The sequence below is a fragment of the Rhinolophus ferrumequinum genome, chromosome 20, assembly GCF_004115265.2.
Source record: "Rhinolophus ferrumequinum isolate MPI-CBG mRhiFer1 chromosome 20, mRhiFer1_v1.p, whole genome shotgun sequence".
Classification (NCBI taxonomy): Eukaryota; Metazoa; Chordata; class Mammalia; order Chiroptera; family Rhinolophidae; genus Rhinolophus; species Rhinolophus ferrumequinum.
The window spans coordinates 10,618,553-10,636,408 of NC_046303.1; the positions used below are offsets into that span (position 1 = coordinate 10,618,553).

Genomic DNA, 17,856 nt, shown 5'->3' on the forward strand with positions numbered 1-17,856 from the left:
GTAAATTGCACAGTTTAGAGTCTTTGTGTGAAAGCGCTTGGCCACAAATATGGGTTACTTTGGTAATTATCTTCTGGCCAGGGATTGTTGAGAAGTAATCTTATTGGGGCTCCAGGCTAGTTTAGGGGACAGCTGCTGGGAGGAAGTGGGCGTGGCAATTTTCCCCCGACTTCCTTGTTTGGAGTAAACTTTGGCAGCATCTGCCCGGCTCAGATGTTTGCTTTTCCATCTGTTGATGTGCTTATTGGGAGCTCTCCTGCATGCCAGAGAAAACATCTAGAAGTACGACGCCAATTCTTAGCCATTCCCTTGGGTCCCCAAACCCCAGCAGCCTCTAGAGAGGGGAAAGCAAAGCTGAGATAGAAAACAGACGTGCCTGTAGCTCGCTGGCTTCAGCGGTTCCCAGAGACTAGGGTGGAAAAGACTCGGGGATTTGGGCTCGCACTCCCCAGCCCCCATACACACGCACCGTGCGCGGTGCCACCCTTTCTTAGCACTGCTCTCGTCGTACCTGGAAGTTGGCATTGGAGATGGGGCAGTGCGATGCTGGCTGAGTCCTCCGTGTGCCTAGTGCTTAGCTGACTTAGCGGTCCCCGTGCCTGCAGCTGGCGCGCTCCACTCGCAGCAAGGGCGGACCTGCGGGGACAGCGCGTGGCGCGGCCGGGGGAGGGGACCGAGCTGGGCTGCGCGCTCTGCCGCGGAGGACCAGGGACGCCGGCGGCAGAGCCATGACGGAAGCCAGCAACAGGAAAGAGGGCTTCAAAAAATGCCGGAGTGCCACTTTCAGCATCGATGGCTACAGCTTCACCATCGGTGAGAACTTTCCACTCCCTTTTTACCCTCTGTGTGACTTCTGGTTTGGGCAAACACCCTTTCCGGAGGCAGGGAAGGTCTTTTCCAAGCGAGGGAGGGGGCGGTCAGGGTCGGGCTGAGCCACGGGGCGCTCCGGGAGCCACGACAGAGTCAGGAGTCGCGTGTGTGGCCGGTCGCCGCGCCGAGGGCTGTACCCACGGTGCCCCTCCCGCTGCTCTAACCTGGCATCCCGCTGAAGCTATTTCAGAATCGTGCCTCTCGTAACGGCTCGATTTCCTTGCTGGGCTTTTAGTAACTTAAGTCAGAAGAGGAGGGATAGAGTCAGGGATGGAGGCAGAAGGGTGGAGAGATCGAGAGAGAAATACCGAGAGAGGGAAGTCAGCGACAGAAAGGCGTGGGTATAATAGACACGAAGACAGAGACCACAGACGGACACACAGAAAAACAGAATGACAGACATCCAGACACAGAGCTATCAATGGAAACACCAAGACACCAGGTCAGAAATCCAGAGACAGAGACGCAAGACAGAGACCGATAGAAATACGGAATGACAAGAGACGTGTCAACAGTGATGGAAACGAGAGAGATGCAGGGCGTAAAAGCTGTCTGCTGTCCTCTGGACTCCCAGTGTCTCGCTGTTTTCTTTCCCTCCCAAACCCTTTACCAAGAGGGGAACCAGAGAGGGCTGGAGGGATCTTCACGGCCCTTGGAGGGAGCAGGACCCCAGGACTGACCTGTTAGAGGCGGAATTTAAAGCGATCAGCGCTCGATGGTTTTGCTCTTGGTCCCACGCTGTGCACTGTTTTAAAACAACTGGTCCAGAGCTTGCTTCCTCACCTTCCCGGGAGGCGGGCAAAGCTAGGGAGACTTCCTCTGTGGAATGTCAGAGTTTGGAGAACAGTAGGGGAGAGCTAGGGGCCAACGAGCTGTTCTGGTATTTCTACTTCTGAGTGTGCTCAGGTCACCACACTGTGCCTTTAAATCTGAACTTAACCCCAAAGCCCTTGAAAATGAGGGGTATGTTAATTTGCTTTTTGGTGGCACTTCCTTGGAGGTGTAGCAGGAAATTGCTAGGGGTAAGAAGAGACCGCGGGAGACGAGCTCACCTCTGGACCTTTTGCTCCTTTTAATGAAGTGACCCAAGATTTCTGGGGCCTGGGCTGAACACCTAACTTCCAGAATTAAGTCTCAACACGCTAGCCTGCCTCCCAAGGCACTCCATTTTGGTTTAGCTTCCCTTTCCCGCCTCAACTGTCACTTCAAACCTGGTTCTTCCACCCACTCATTATCGCTTGCCCTTGCCCAAACACACCCTGTCTCACCCCTCAGAGCCTTTGCTGGGCTGTTCTCACAGCCAGGAATGCCGTCCCCCCAATTGTGCATTGAGAAATCTTGTCTGTCCGGGCCCTCACTTGCTACCTCCTCTGCCCTCCTTCCCCATCAGAAAGAACTTCTTCCCTTGCACTCCCCTTAGCCTTGTAGACCTCTGTAAGAGCTCACTCCTGCCTCGAATTATTTATTCTGGCACCTATCTCTTGCCTTCCTTGCACTACAAATTCCTACGGATGAGACTGTCCAATTCATCTTCCACTCTCTAACGGGGATGGTGGGCGCTGGAGAGGTTTGTAGAAACGAATTAAAAGTTGCCAAGGTCAAAAGTGATTCATTAAAAGGCCATTGTCATGTTAACATTAATTTTGTTGAATCTGGTAAGAAAAATTCCAGAAGTGATTTTTAAGTTTTACCTAGTAATTCTCTGTGAGATTTTTATCTTCCAAAAAGCATGGCTTCTAAACCCCAGGTTTATAGTGTGGTACTCCCCCTCCCAACCCCTTCCCTCCTCCTGTTCCCATCCCCGTGAGAAGAAAAGGTCTGGCAGGTTGGTAAGGTCTCCTGGTCAGAAGCATCCTCCAAAGTGAGCTGGTCACCTCCAGGTGAGAGAGCTGCCAGCTTATTTCAGCTCTGGGCATTTATTCATTCACTCGTTTCCATCTGCCTTCCTTCTTCCCACCCTCCTTCAACAAATGTTTATTGAATTTTACTGTGTGAAAATGAAAAGATAGAATTAAAAGATATAATTTAGCACAATGCCTGCCACATGGCAAACATTCACTAAATGGTAATTGGTGTAATTATTCAAGGCACCAAGCTAATATCATGGGGAGTTTATGAAGACAAATCAGACTCAGACCTTGTATTGAAAGAATTTGTACTTTTCGGGTGATGTGACACATTCATACATAACATTTCACCAAGTAGAAACTAGTAAGTGCCATATGAGACATTTTAGAAATTTTAGGCCAATACAGATATTTTAGAAAACAGATAATCAAAAAGAAAGAAAATCACTTGTAATTTTATTACCCAGTGCTACTTTAATATCATTAACATTTCTTGCATATACTTTCAGTACTTTTTTGTTTATACACAATTCTTTTTAAACAAAATGCAATCACAATGTTTGGTAATCTATTATTTATTATCTAACTAGCTTTGTTTCTGCTACATGTGGAGTATTTAATCAATTTCCTAGTGTTGGCTATTTAAGTTGCTCTTAATTTTTGCCATAACAAACAATGAAAAAAGAGTAAATCTTTGACTATATCCATGAATACTTTTTAAGGATAAATTTCTAGAAATACAATTGCTTCATCCACAAGTAGGTGTATTTTTAGGGATTTTAAAATCATATTGCTTAACTACCCTCTGGAAATACCAATTTACACTCCTACCAGCAATCTGTCAGGTACTCACCACATTCTCATGAGTACTGGATACTGTAATTTTTTTAAAAGTTGCCGGTTTGAGAGGTGGAAGGTAATATCTCCATGCCACATTTCTTTCACTGCTTTTGTAAAATTGCCTTCTCTTGTCCCTTGCTTGTATGTTTTTCCTTTGCAGGACTTTGTCATTTATTAATTTGCAAGTACTCTTAATGTATATATATTACTTATACAGGTAACCAATATATTAATTATATATAGTACATAATTATAATTACTATACATTAATCACTATAGTTATATAATTACTATATAGTAATCACATAATTATATGATTACTATCAATAGTATATATTGTATACACACATGTACATATCTGTGTATGTGATGTATATTTCTTCTTCTGACAAATATTTCTTCCAAGCACCAGGACTCATCATTCCTGCGACACTGGTTTATGGCAATGGCAGTCAGGATTTGAGAGCATCCAGATATCTTGTAGCCGACCCTGTGGTGGCCAGCTTGTCACACAGTTTCAGCAGGGAGAGTAAGTGGACAGTGAGAAGAATCCTGATGAGATCCTGGTGGTTCCCAGATTTGTCCTTTTCTCAGGTGTCTGACCTTCTGTCATTAGGAATCACTTCCTGTTCTAGTCTGTTAATTATGTAAAATCTCCGGGTCAAAGGACTTCACTAAAGGAATTCATGTTATGAAACTGCCGGCTCAAGAGATTCTTGCTAGGGGAGACCTATGAGGACAATGGGGGTTTTGGAGGCGCTGCAGGAGGGGAGGCATGACCCACCCTGTGGCAAGGTCAAGAACAAACTTTCCTTGGCGGGCCCCTGACACAACTTCTCTCCGAGAGTGGACATTTCTGGGCTGAGGGCAGGCATCCACTTCCGATTCAGACTGGGTAGGGAGAAGGCTTCAGTCTTTACCGGGGGTGATACTCCCCAGGGCTGTATTATTTGGGGCACTTTTGGTAGTGGCCATGCTGGGAGGCTGGGGACAGTCTCTACGGCCAGTCAGTGGGCAGAGGCCAGAGGCGTTAAACGTTTTGCAGTGTACTGGATGGTCCTGCACAATGAGGAATCGCCCTAAGCCCAACAACACCCCCATGAAGAAACACTGTGGGGTTCCCTCTGACACGGAAGCCTCGGGCTCCTGAACGGGCCTACGACCGGACTACAGGGACACTGACGGTTAAGGCTGCGTGAGTCGAGGCAGCTGTGGGCTGTGGGCCAGGCACTGGACTAGGTGCTTTATTCAGCTCCTTTGATCACCTTTCACGACGACTCTGAAAGGCAGCTGTTTTGACCCCATTATAGGAGAAGAAACTCCTAAGACCCTGAGATGAATAATTTTCTGGAGTCACCAGCTAGTTAGTGGCAGAGTTGGGTTCAAACCACACCGGACCTGACTGGTGAGGCCAGGGTTTGTCCCGTGCCATGCTGCCTTCCACAGTGGACTTTATTTCTGTCTGAGCCTTGGGACCAGTCCCTTGTCTCGAGGAAGAGAGACCTGGGAAACCAGGTCGGCTGAGCCAGTGCAGACTGGGGCAAAACCAGAAAGAGCTGGCCGTTGCCACGGTGGCGTGGGGCTGCTTCTCGGAGGAAGGTGAGGCTGAAGAAACAAAGCTGTTGATCTGCCTCCACTGGAGGCCACTGTTCAGTCCCGGGCTCACCTGTGGCCCAGGACTATTGGTCTTTTGCCCTCTTTCTAGAATTTTCTCAAGTCATGGAATCAGGTATGTGGTCAGAAGGTCTTGGAAACACAGCTATGAGATCGCACAAGTGTCACATCCAGAAAATGCCTGCCATTGAGCCTTTGTGGTTTGGCAGTCCTCTCCCCAGGAAACCATTGAACTCATGATTATGACAAGTGGTAATAATGATTCTCACAGGGAATGGATGTGTGACTGGGGCTGGGAGGGAAGAGGTGCAGGATCATTGTTTTCCAGAAGAACGTTCCTTGTCTTCTGGGTTTTGGCTGTCTCTTTGGATTTGTATTAAGTTGACTCATAGATTCTTACTTTCTCCATGAAGCTGTCTGAAATACAAACACACACCTCTCCCCATCCCCACTGCCCCCTTTCCAAACTGAAGTATGTCTTCAAAACACAAAAGCACTTTTTTTAAAGCACGTGAGTGGGCCGCGGTCAATCTCCTTTGATGCTCATTTTATAGATGAGAGTGGGGCGCAGGGAGGGCCCCATTTTCTTTCTCTTCTCGGTGATGACCTCTATGGTGTCAGAAGATTGTGGGTGAAGCCACGGGCTGGGAGAATGTGAAGTTGGTGGGGCGTATGGCAAAGAAGCAGCTTCCTTCAATAATGAAGCTAGTTGTGTTGTGGAAAATTCTAGGCCTGTGCTGAAGAGGTGTTGCTAACAGAGGGATGTGTTTCCTATAGCAACTGCCACCGGCTCCCTGGCCCCTCTGTTTCTCTCTGTGGGGTTGTCCCAGTGGAGGAAAACAAGGGGCCCCCAGATAGCAATCAGGTGCCCAAGGGGCTAGAGTGAGGGTTCCCTGTCCCATCCTTGCAGTGCTGGGAGCTGGGAACCCATGGTAAGTGGGGGCGGTCTGCTGGCAGGTGTTCCTCTTAGAGGGGTTCTGGGGCAGTCAGAGCTGCGTGGGTCAAGGCCAGGGTGACTTGGCTGCATGCAGCAGTGGTGTGGCCCACGCTCTCGCCCAGGCACAGAGGCACCTGGCCTCCCTTGGTGCATATGGCTGAGGACTTCCTCAGCCCAGACTGGTCTTGGTGCTCTTTTGGGCAAGTGTCTTGTCTGTCTGGGTGGGGGCAAGACCTATGGGCATCGTACACTGGTTGGGGGTGATAGGAGGAAGCAGAGAACTGAATAAGAATCCAAAGTAAAATGTTCTACAGCCACCTCTCAGTACCAGTTGACCTAATTCCCTCTTCCTCCTCACGTCTCTGAGGAGACCGGATGGGAGTGAGGCGGAGCATGTGGAATGAGGGGTCGTGCAAATTGGGACTCACAGTGCCCGCTCTGGCACTCATCGCCCCCTCTATTCCCCTTTCTGCATCTTGGGCAAATAACTTCACCTCTCTGAGCCTCAGCTTCCTTATATGTAAAACGGGGAGCATGATCCTAAGTTACAGAGCTGTGGTGGGGGTTAAGGAATATGGGGGTGCAGGGAAAAATTGCTTTGCTCATTCTAAAATGCCTTTAAAACGCTTTTTGTTAGTTATTAGAGAAAACTTAGCACTGGTTAAAACGCCCTTTCCCGGCCTTTTCACTTCAAAGGGAAGCTGTGTCTTCGTCTTGAGGAATGAGGCTGTCACAGTGGGGTTGGGAGTGCACACGTGTGGGGTGCCTGTCGTAGTGGGGAACCCTGGGCTTTGCAGTCACACAAAGACTTATTGTGCTGGCCAGGCGAGTCATCTAGCTTCTCTGAGCCTCAGTTTCCTTCTCAGAATCAGTGGGGCCACTGAGACCTTCCTCGTGGGTGAACCATGGCCAGGGGAGTGCAGTGCCATGGGCAGTGCCTGGCTGTCACATTGTACGTGTTCGCTCGATGTCCTTTCCCTTCACCTGAAATCATGCTGTGATAGAGCCGGCTCTAGCGGGGGTCCGAGGGTGTGACCTGAGGGTCCGAGGGCGTGACCTGAGGGTCCGAGGGCGTGACCTGAGGGTCTGTGGGTCCACTGTGGGCAGGCTCACAGGTGGGTCAGTGTTGGCCAGAACTGCCCTGTACAACTGTGCTGGGCTCTGACACCAGATGGGAATGAGAGCAAAATGTGCCCTGGGTACCCCGCTGCTCTGCCATGGGCGGATGTGCCTCCCAGAGCCACACAGGGTGCCAGGCATGTCTACTCAGCTTCCACAGACCTGAGCAGAGTAACAGGCAGAATCCAGCCGGGGGCCATGGAGAAGCTGGGGGTGGTAGGAGAACAGCGTTGTAGGAATGACCGTCTGACCCTGGCTTGGTGATCTGCGCTGGGACACAGCAGGAAGGGGGACCAGGATGGTTACACTGGACTTAATAGTGTCCAGACTATCACAAGCTCTGGAGGTAGACACCTGGGGTTCACATCCTGAACCCCATCTTTCATTGTGATCTTGATCAGGTGGCATCACATGGCTGAAGTTCAGTGTCCTATGTTGTGAAATGGACATAATACATAGTATCTCCCTTGCTGGTTGGGAAATTAAATGAGGTGATACAAGTAGAGCTCCGAGCAAGGCTGATATCTGCTGGGCACAGTCGGCACCATGCCCGGGGCCCACAGTGTTTTTAGGAGCCCATGAAAATATTTTAATTTCTTGTAAGATCAGAATTAAAAAATAGACTTTTAGATTGAATAAAATGTCTTCGTTTATAATATTAATATTCTTCATACCAATGCAGTCCTGGAAAATCTTTAAAAAGCTTTAAAAAATTATTTTATGGCGGTAAGAAGAATTATTTTATGGCGTAGAAGCAGAAGCGTCTACGTAGGGCCCATGGACAGACAGCATTATGCGGCTCAAGCTTCTGGTGCACGTGCTGGCACATATTAGGCATTCAGGATTGTTAGCTATTTGTCTCAGACCTTTCCAGCTGTGATAACTAAAATACCGTGGACAGGGTGGCTTACGTGTATAAACAGCAGAGATTTATTTCTCCCAGTTCTGGGGGCTGGAAGTCCAAGATTAAGGCACCAGCAAATTTGGTGTCTGGTGAAGGCTAGCTTCCTGGTTCATAGATGGACATTTCTCTCTGTATCCTCACATGGTGGAAGGATGGAGGGATCCGTCTGGAGCAAACTCTCTTATAAGGGCACTAATCCCATCCATGAGGGCTCCACCCTCATGACCTAATTACCTCCCCAAGGACCCACTTCCAGATTCAATCACATTGGGGATTAGGTTTCAACCTGTGAATTTTGGGGGGACACAGACATTTGTCTATAGCACTGTACTTATTGGAAGTTCAGGAACATTTGGTGAACAGGCACTGTGGAAAGGCAGGGGGAGCCATGGGGGGAAATGCAGTGGAGTGGAAAACATACATTGGAGTCAGAATCAGGAGATGGGGTTAATTCCTTACTAACTTGCTCTTTAATTCTGGGGAAGTCACTTAACATGGGCCTCAGTTTCTCCATCTGTAAGTGAACTGATTGGGGAAGGAAAGCTCTGTGGTTCCTGCCACTCCCAGAAGGAGGTGAGCTCTTAGTCCTGAAGGCCACGGTCGCTTTCTCAGAGAGGGAAGGTACAGAGGAATGACTGGCTGAGTGCGGTGCCCTGGGAATTTTTGGTGAAAGATGCTTTGCAGAGCTCAGAGCATAGTGGAGGCAAATTGGATGTAGGGCTAGATAAGAGCTCAGAGTTGGAATTATTCTTGAAGCCGATTTGATTTTGTGTATACAACTTTGTGTGGTAATTCTCACTCACAGGGGAATTTGATAAAGTAAGATAATAGAAAAAAATGTGTGTTGGTCTCTGCCCTGGGTTCCTGGCACAGGGCTCCCAAAACCCTTGCAATTCCCAAGTGATCAGAGCACGAGGGGCATCTGTTGTTCTAATATTTGGCCTTTGATTCCTTCCTGACATAAGGCTCCTGAAAGCCTTGTAAATTCTTAAGTGATAAGGGCACTAGGCGCATTTTTTGTCCTAACGACGGATGGTGGGTGGCTCCCGGATGGGGGCTGGTCACTGGAGAGACCAAGCCACGATTAGAAGTTTGGCATTTTCGGCACCCCTACATTCCTGGAAATGAAAGCTCCATAAAAATCCTAATAGTAGGGAGTTGGGGGGGCTCCCAGTTTGGCAAATACATCCATGTACCAGGAGTGTGAAGCACCCCAACTCCACGGAGCCAGAAGCTCCTGCACTTGGAACCCTCTCAGATCTCGCCTTATGTTCAACTGTCTCCTTTATCATATTCGTTAATAAACTGATACAAGTAAGGAAGTGTTTCCCCGAGTTCTGTGAGCTGTTCTAGGAAATAATCAGATCCAAAGGGGAGGAGGTCGTGGGAACCTCCGAGTTGTAGCCAAGTTGGACAGAAATTGTGGGAACCTGTGGACCTACTACTTGTGATTGCCATCTGAAGTGGGGGACAGTCTCTCATATCACTGAACCTTTAATCTGTGGGATGTGATGCTCTCTCCAGGTAGATAGCATCAGAATTGAGTTAAATTGTAGGGCACTCAGCTGGTGTCACAGAATTGCTTAGAGGTGGTGGTGGTGGGGAAACCCCACACAGTTGATGACCAGAAGTGTCAGAAGTGAAGTGTTCTGGATGAGGGATAAAGGCGGCAAGACTTTATTCTGGAGTTTTTTTCTAATATAGATAATCATTGTGCTAGACTCAAGGAAGGAACCAAAATGTCAATGTGTAGCTGCCTGGGCTTTCTGGCCATTTCGCTTTATGATCTCAAATTCCAGTGGGAAATGGTGGAATGGTGGAGATTTCTGAGTGTTTCTGCTTGCCTGTTGGGTTAGCTCCATTCTAATGTGATGTGAAACTTCAATTCATGTTAGTAGATTTGTTTGTTAGGAACAATAAATGTGATTATAGATAGTAGTTATGGAAGCACCTAACATGGGTTCTGCTTGATAAATGCTTGCTGGCTTTGAGAGGCAGTAGCGATTCAGAGCATGAATTCTGGAGCTTGATTACCTTGGTTTGAATTTTGGCTTTACAGTTTATTAGCTGTGTGGTTGGACAAGTTACTGAACTTCTCTATATTTCAATGTGTTCATTTGTTAAATGAAGATAATTATATTACCTGTCTCCTAGGGTTTTGGAGGATTAAATAAGTGAATGTATGTCAAACACTTGGGATAGCACCTGGTATACAGTTAAGTTCTATATAAATATTTATTGTATTATTTTCATAATATTATTACAAATTTATAATATATACCCATAACATATTCCCACAATAATGTTATTATTAACATGAAAATAGTAATAACCAACTCTGACTCTGGCTTGATCAAACACGCATATGTACCGTCCTTGAAAAGCCATAAGGATGACGCTGGCCTTCTGCTTTCTGTTGTTCTAACTGGCCCTTCTGCCAAAAGGCATTCACTCTTGAGTCGTTGGGCAGCGGTGTCCGAGGCTGTCCAATTGTTCTTGCTAATCCAGGTGGGCCTCCAAATGTTCCCATCCCCTCAACCAGCTAATCACTTCTCAGGACTCAGTGAGTCACTGTGGTGGCTTTGCTCCGTGAGCCTCTCCCTGCCAGGCCCTTTGTGGATGCTTAGGTCTCCTACGCCAGGATGCAGAGTGGAGAGGAAAGGGATGCAGAAGACCTGGGTCTAGAGCCCCATTTCTGGCAGTTCCTGTCCCTGTGATTGCGGAAAGATCATTCATTAACCGCCTTGAGCCTCAGGTCCCTCATTTGTAAATGTGGATAACGCGTCCTTCTTTGTTGGGACGTTGGGAGAGTTCGATAGGATGAGGAATGTAGGAACCCAGCTCACGTTAGGTGCCAGCAATTGGTAGCTGTTGGTGGTGATGATGGAGAGGCTCTGAAGCCAGGGAACGGGCACGTCTCCCAGACCCGCAGCTGCTTCCCAGGATGGTGCTCACCAGCTTGCCCCCTGGCTGCCTCCACAGCCCCTGTTCAACCACTTAGGTCAAGCGCTGGCACAGCTGCAAGGCTGTCTTTGTTTTAGTGTAGGATTTCCAACCAGGCCGTGGCTTTGGAGCGCCGAGGGCTTCCAGCTGGGTCTGGTAATTGGTGCCAGCTGCTCTGGGGAGAGCCGGTTGGCACTTCTGTGCTGTTTGGCAGGCAGGCCCTGGAGTGTGGCAGGAATTTGGCCTGAGAACCAGGTCTTGGCCTTCCCCAAGGGGCCCTGGGAGTGCTTGGAGGCAGAGTTACTGGAAGTTGGTTTTTACTTGTCGGAGGGCAGCTTCTGCTGGACAGAGGGCCAAACCAGACAACACGGCATCCATAATTGTTCGTCCACATGTGCTGCTGCCAAGATTTGTTTCTCCGAGAGGAAACCACATGAATTGATTTGCTGACTCCTGCCTTTTCTTGCTTCTTCTGTACATAGCTGGTCCATCTCTCTTCTTGATAACAGAATAGAGTAGCTCAGGTATGATTCCATGGGCTGGGAGAAGACCCTAAGGGAAGGATCAGCTATCCTGGACTTGTGTCACTAACAACTACTACCACTTGTTTAGCCTTAAAGAAAGAGCTTTTTATAAATGGTCTAATCCAGCTTTTTCAAGAGGTTACAATGGAGCAGTGACTGATAAGTGAGGGTTTCAAAGGTCTTCAGAGTTCAGGTCCAGTGCTCTTTCCTTTTTCACTTTGTATTATTTTTTTATTGGGGGGGAGGTTTGGAATGCTATGTTGGACCTGCTGAATGATATATTTTATGCATCAGACATCTTGACTATTGGGGAGCACCTCAAAGAATTATTGTGGTGCACATGGTGGAAAGACTATTCCTTCTTTACTTTTGAACAAACCAGAGGTTGAATTGCTGAGCTCTGATGTTTACCATTTATGAGATAGATACCTGACTATTCTCTTTACCTTTCTGAAGCTTACAAAGTTGGAATAATAATGTCTGTATATGATATGACGTACATAAAGTGCTTGTCCAGTAACGAGACCATCTCAGGTGCACATAAATCTTAGTTCATTTCCCTACCGTTTTCTCCTTCCTTACTTCCTGCCAAAGCTGAAGGTATTTCGGCTGGCTTAGATGTTCACCCTGGAATCACAAAGTAGGGGAACCCTCCAGCCCTTTGGAAGTCTCAGTTCTCTGAGCGGCCCCAGGAGAAAGCTGGCATTGTTTTATCTGACTCTTGGGCACAGGGATCCCAAATTAACACAATAGGATGTAGGCAGCAAGTGAGAAAGTGGATGGATTTCTATTTTAAAGTCACTAGTTTACAATTTCCAAGAAAGGCTCATTGTGTCTAATGACTCATCTTTCTTTAACAGTTGGAAGTTACTTTAGATTTTCAAATTTTGTCAAGTCAGTGAGAACTGAAGGGGAGTCCCGCATCTCTTAAGGAGGGCCAGCAGGACCATCTGCTGGGCCCCAGGGAAACCCATCTCTAACAAGATGCGTTGTCTTCCTTTGTCTTCTGGGTCATTCATGAGACAGTGAAAAAGTTTAAAAGAGGCAGCATTTAGGCCAGCTGGGTAAGACTGTAAAGTTTGGTCTTAGTGACTATTCAAGGAGACTGTTTTTAGGGGTGATTATGCAGGTGGTTCACCCATGCTGACGATGACAATGATAAGGTTTTACTGTTTGTGAAGCACTTTCCCAAAACATCGTCTCATTTGATTCTACCAAGAACCCTGCAAGAGAACCCTGAGCAGCTCCATTTTACAGGCCGAGAAACTGGGGCCTGGCGAGGTCAAAATGATTGGTTTCAGAAGCATGATGCAAATCCAGTTTCTCCATTTTGGAAAGCTCAGGCCTCTGAACTGGAAATCTGGGAACCATCTCAGTCACTTCCTGTGTTCCTACCCCCACCTCTAATTACTCATCAAGTCCTGTAGATTTTCTTCTCGAAACTCTTTCCTGTTCATACGTTCCCCTCCATCTCATTTGCCTTAGTTCAGACCCTTCTCTTCTCTGACCAAGCGATTTCAAATAGTTCCAAGTGGTCTCGCTCCCTCTGAATTTGCCTGCCCTCCAAACGCCTCCCAACACGGCAGCTAGAGTGTTCTTTTGGAACACACAGCTGACCCTGCTGCCCTCCAGTTTAAAGCCACCGAGGAGCTCTGCATTGCTGGCAGGGTCAAGCCTACCTTGCCAGGTAGGGCTCACAAGCCTGCCACGATCTCGTCTTGGCTTTTGTCTAGGCCCATACTTTGTAGGGTCCCTGCCTGCCCAGGGCCTGTAATCAGTCACTTAGCCTTTCAGCGATTGTTTTAGGCAGTAGGAATACAAGGTGAGTGAAACTGAGGAGCCTGGCAGAGTCCATACATGAGTGGCGTCACTGTGCTCCATCCTCTGATGGAACGGCTGGGGTGCGGTGTGAGTGCCGGTAGTGGGACGGAATCTCGTCTGGAGGACTGGGATTCCCTGATGAAGGGGATGAGGGAGCATCCAGGTGGATCCTGTGCAAAGGTCCTCTGGCTGGAGGCTAGGTAGAGGAGGAATGTGGATCAAGAAGAGGCTGCAGAGGTGGCCAAAAGTTCTTGTCGGCCAGTGGAAGGGTTTGGTCTTTTCCTCAAGAGCAGTGGAAGGCAACTAATGGTTTTAAGCAGAAGTGACATGATCAGATTTGTGTTCACAAAAGCCCACCCTGGCTGTACTGTGGCAAAGCATTCTGGGAGTGCTTATTGACTGGTCCCGCTATTGTGGAGTGACTAGCTACTACCATGTGTGAGGCATTCCTCCTCCGTATCTGGGCCTTTCTGTGTCCTTCTGAGTATCCATTCTCTTTTTGGAGCAAACCAGACAAACTCTCAGGCTGCCTGTGGGGGCTGGAGGCTCTCTTGATTTTCCTAATTGCTTACTTCATTTTTTAAGAAAATGAAGATAAGATTATTAATTTTATTTGCCTGGAAAAATGATCCATATTCATTTTAGGAACTCAGGAAAGGACACCTCATTTTTCAGAGATGACCTGTGTTAGTATTTGGGTAAGTCTGTTTCCATCATTTTGTTTATCCTAGGTTCACGTAATAGTCTGTTGCAGTTTTATATTTAAATGGGCCCATCCATGCTATTCTATTACCTGCTTTTTAAAACTTAATTGTAAGTATGGGCATTTAACATTACTCAGCTCGCTCTCTCTCCCACTTAGTGCCTAAGCCCTCTTTTGTGCTCATTTCCGCTTCTCTATTCCTGATACCCCACAACCATGTGAAAATTATCTGAGCATTTCACAGCATGGTCTGTCTGGGCAGTGCTGTCTCACCAATTACACACATACACATTTTATATACAAACATACACCTCCCCCAAACCCCCACATATACTTTCTCTCTCTCTCTCTCTCTCTCTTCCCAGGGAAGTGAAGAAAGCAGAACTTGAACTCAGGGCATGTAAAGCTCACATGGCTGTGTGTGAGCCTGACTATGCATGGAGATATCAGGGAAGGGCTCTTCTTACACCTAGGAGACGTGCTTTTGGTAAAAGGTCCAAGCACTATTGGAATATCTAACGTCTCCTCTTATAGCATCCCAACGAGGGGGATCATAGCCTTGTATGAGGGAGGCACACGGGGTATTCAGCTCTTAGGACCAGAATGTTTCGTTCTGGTTTCTTTCAACCGAAAGTTCCATTGGTCACTCATTCCTTCGTTCATTCTTTTACAAACATTTGCTAGGTGCCCATTAACTGCCCTGCAAATATAAGGAGACTTTAGACAATTTTCTCATTCTTTAAAAGTGTGTGGCTTATGGGGAGACTGATGTTAAAGAATAACTTCCTGGGCCCAGTTTTGTTTGAAGGACTTACAAAGGCTGAGGGAGGCCGGTCTCACCGACTGCAGGAGTCGCCAAAGGTGTGGACTCATTTGTCTGTGTTCCCTTTCCCTCCTGCCTTCCCTTCCCTTCATTCAGTTTTATTGAGGTATAATTTACATACCATAAAGTCCACCCATTTTAAAAGTACAATTCACAATTTTTAGTGAATTTGCAGAGTTATGTGTGCAATCATCACCATGTATATAACTAACTACTTCACGGCTTTATTTTGAATAGGTCCATATATATATATATATATATATATATATATATATATATAGATAGATAGATAGATAGATAGATAGATAGATAGATAGATATATTTGTTTATTCACCAATTGATGGACATAGATTGTTTCCATTTTCTGGCTAATATGAATAACGCTGCCATAAATATTCACGTACCACTTTTTGTGTGGACGTATGTTTTTGTTCTCCTGGATAGATTCCTAGGAGTGGAATTGCTGAGTTGTATGGTGAATTAGTATTAACTTTTAGTGACCTGCGCAGCTGTTTTCCAAAGTGGCTGTGCCATTTTACAATCCCACCAGCAACGGATGAGGGTCCTGGAACCGAGTTGTAAAGAAGTAGGAATTAACTAGATCAGTGGTTTTCAAGTATTGCCAGGACTGGCTGTGTAAGAACCAAACAGGGAGCTTCCTAACGATTTCTGGGCCCGATGCCTTGGGGATTCTGATTCTGTAGTTATGGAATGGAGTCCAGGCATGTGCGTTTTTAGAAAGCTCTCTACGGAAGTCTGATGTGCAGCTTTGTTTGGGAGTCACGGAACTGCATGAGGGAAAACAGCATGTGAAGAACACCACAGCATGTTCTTGTTATGGTTGGCAGTAGGAGTGGCCAGAGAGAGAGGCCAGGGACGAGACCGTGGTCCTGTCAAGACCTAAGGAGGGACCAATTAATTCATTGACCTATCTTTCTAGTTGTCTGTGATTTTCTTTCTTTTTTTTTTTCAAAGGGAAACTAAGTTTTTTGAGTGCCAGGAGCTAGGCTCAGAGATTTATGTTTAATTTTCAAGGACCCTTTTTACTCATTCTTCTTCTCAGTTTCTAGGCGAGGAAACGGAGGCTCCGGAGATGAAATAATAGGGTTGGGACTCGAAACCAGATCTGTCTGGCTCTGTGTTCAGCAGCTTGTCCCCGCTCTGTGCTGAGCACTGTGTGAACAGCGGCTCAGGATTTCATACCCATTGTTGGAGAATTCATTACGCATTCAAAGATTGCAATTGATTCTCTGGCTTGCTGTGAAGTCATGGCTCTGTGCGCTTCTTTTCCGTGGGTTAGAGGTGTAGTAGGTTTTGTCTAGTGGACATGGCAATATTTAAACATTCTACCGGTAGGGAGATGCGATACAGGTCCCTCAGTTAAACGCCTTGAGGCTTGAGTTCACATCTGCTTCCGTGAGAGTCTTCTGGCTGCTTCTTTCTTCCTGGTCCCTGTTGATCAAAGATGCATTTACAGGCTGCTGACACTTGACCCCAGGTCTCTGGGGGCTGTCAGTCTGAGCTCGGATGAAGTGGGGGATGGAGGCCCTTTGCGTGAGACTGTTTTCAGAGTTGGAGGCACGACGAGGGGAAAACTTATAGTAATTACCGAGCAGATGCCCTTAATGAAGTCTCCGCTGGATGTCCAGCTGGCAGTGTGAGCTCTGCACTGGGATGGGAATATCACAGTCGCTGGATCATTGTGTGACATCACATCCTCCCCTTGTTGTCATAGCAGCTGTAATCATCCCACTGAAAGTGTCCCTCAGGGTGATGGCAAGCCACGTCTTTTTCCATTAATGGGAATCCATGGTACTCGCTTTCATGCTAAGGAGTGAAAGAACTAGCACATTAACGCTTTTGAAAGGAGAAAAAGCTTCACCATTTTTCAGCGTGATATCACCGCTATCCTTGTTATTATTTGAACAACTATTATGTAAGTTGTACATGTTGATTGTGGAAAAACTTATAAAATAAAGATTGGCAAGGAGAACACAAAATCCTACTTGTAATATCAACGTGTCCAGAGACTCACTACTAACATTTTGATAAAGCTATGTTTTTTCCTGCTTGAGTTGTAACACATATGTACATTCATTATTTTTTACATATGGGACCATTACTGGATTGTTGTTTACATTTCCCCCTATGTAACAATGTATAATTACTATCATTTCATAGCAATAGTCTTTTTTCAATGGAGTTTTTAAGGTACCATGGTTTATTTAGCTGGTCTCTTTTGTTAGACGTTTAAATTCTTCTTTCTTGCTGTCCCAAATACCACTTAGTAACTATTGTTGCTTTTATATCTTTATAAATCCTTTTTGCTTTAGGATAACTTCTTAGAAGTAAAGTTAGTGAGTAGGAAGAGTTGAATATTTTTGAAGCATTTGCAGTATATATTTTAACCCCCCTCCCCCATGTTGAACCAGTTTACAATTCCACACAGAGAGTATGTGTTTGCCAGTTGACTCTTAGCTTATATGGGATCTCAATCTTTAAAAAAGTTGTAATTTGACAGGTCAAAAAATGGCACACATCTCTTCTGTTAATTCATTTGATTATTTCTGAGTTTGAACCTTTTTTCTCATGTATTGTTTCTTTTATAAATAACATTATATTTCTTTATAAATAGTATATTCTCTTTTCTATTGGAGTGTTCTCTAATTTATATAAACTTTATATATTAAGCCTATTAAACTTTGGTGATCTTTGCTGCAAATAATTTTCACCATTTGTAAATATGCCTTTTAAATTAAACTTGTTTGACGTTCAGACATTAAATTTTAAAATAAACCAATCTTTCTTTTCATTTATTGTTTGTATTTAGAAAAATCCATATTGAAGAGATTATGAAGATATGCATCACTGTGTTCTTCTAGTACTTTATAGTTTTATTTTTACAAAATC

At 46.1% G+C, this 17,856-nt stretch overlaps 1 protein-coding gene across 4 annotated transcripts in view; it reads left to right on the forward strand.

Annotated features, from left to right (window-relative positions):
- Nucleotides 1-290: 290 nt before the first annotated feature.
- The window catches only part of PDE1C (phosphodiesterase 1C), a 424,317-nt gene continuing 406,751 nt past the window's right edge, over nt 291-17,856 (forward strand). For all 4 annotated transcript variants that reach the window (XM_033088617.1, XM_033088620.1, XM_033088619.1 and 1 more), the window contains exon 1: nt 291-813. In XM_033088617.1, coding sequence (XP_032944508.1) covers nt 729-813 — 85 coding nt within the window. In that variant the 5' untranslated portion in view covers nt 291-728. The remainder of the gene's footprint in view (nt 814-17,856) is intronic.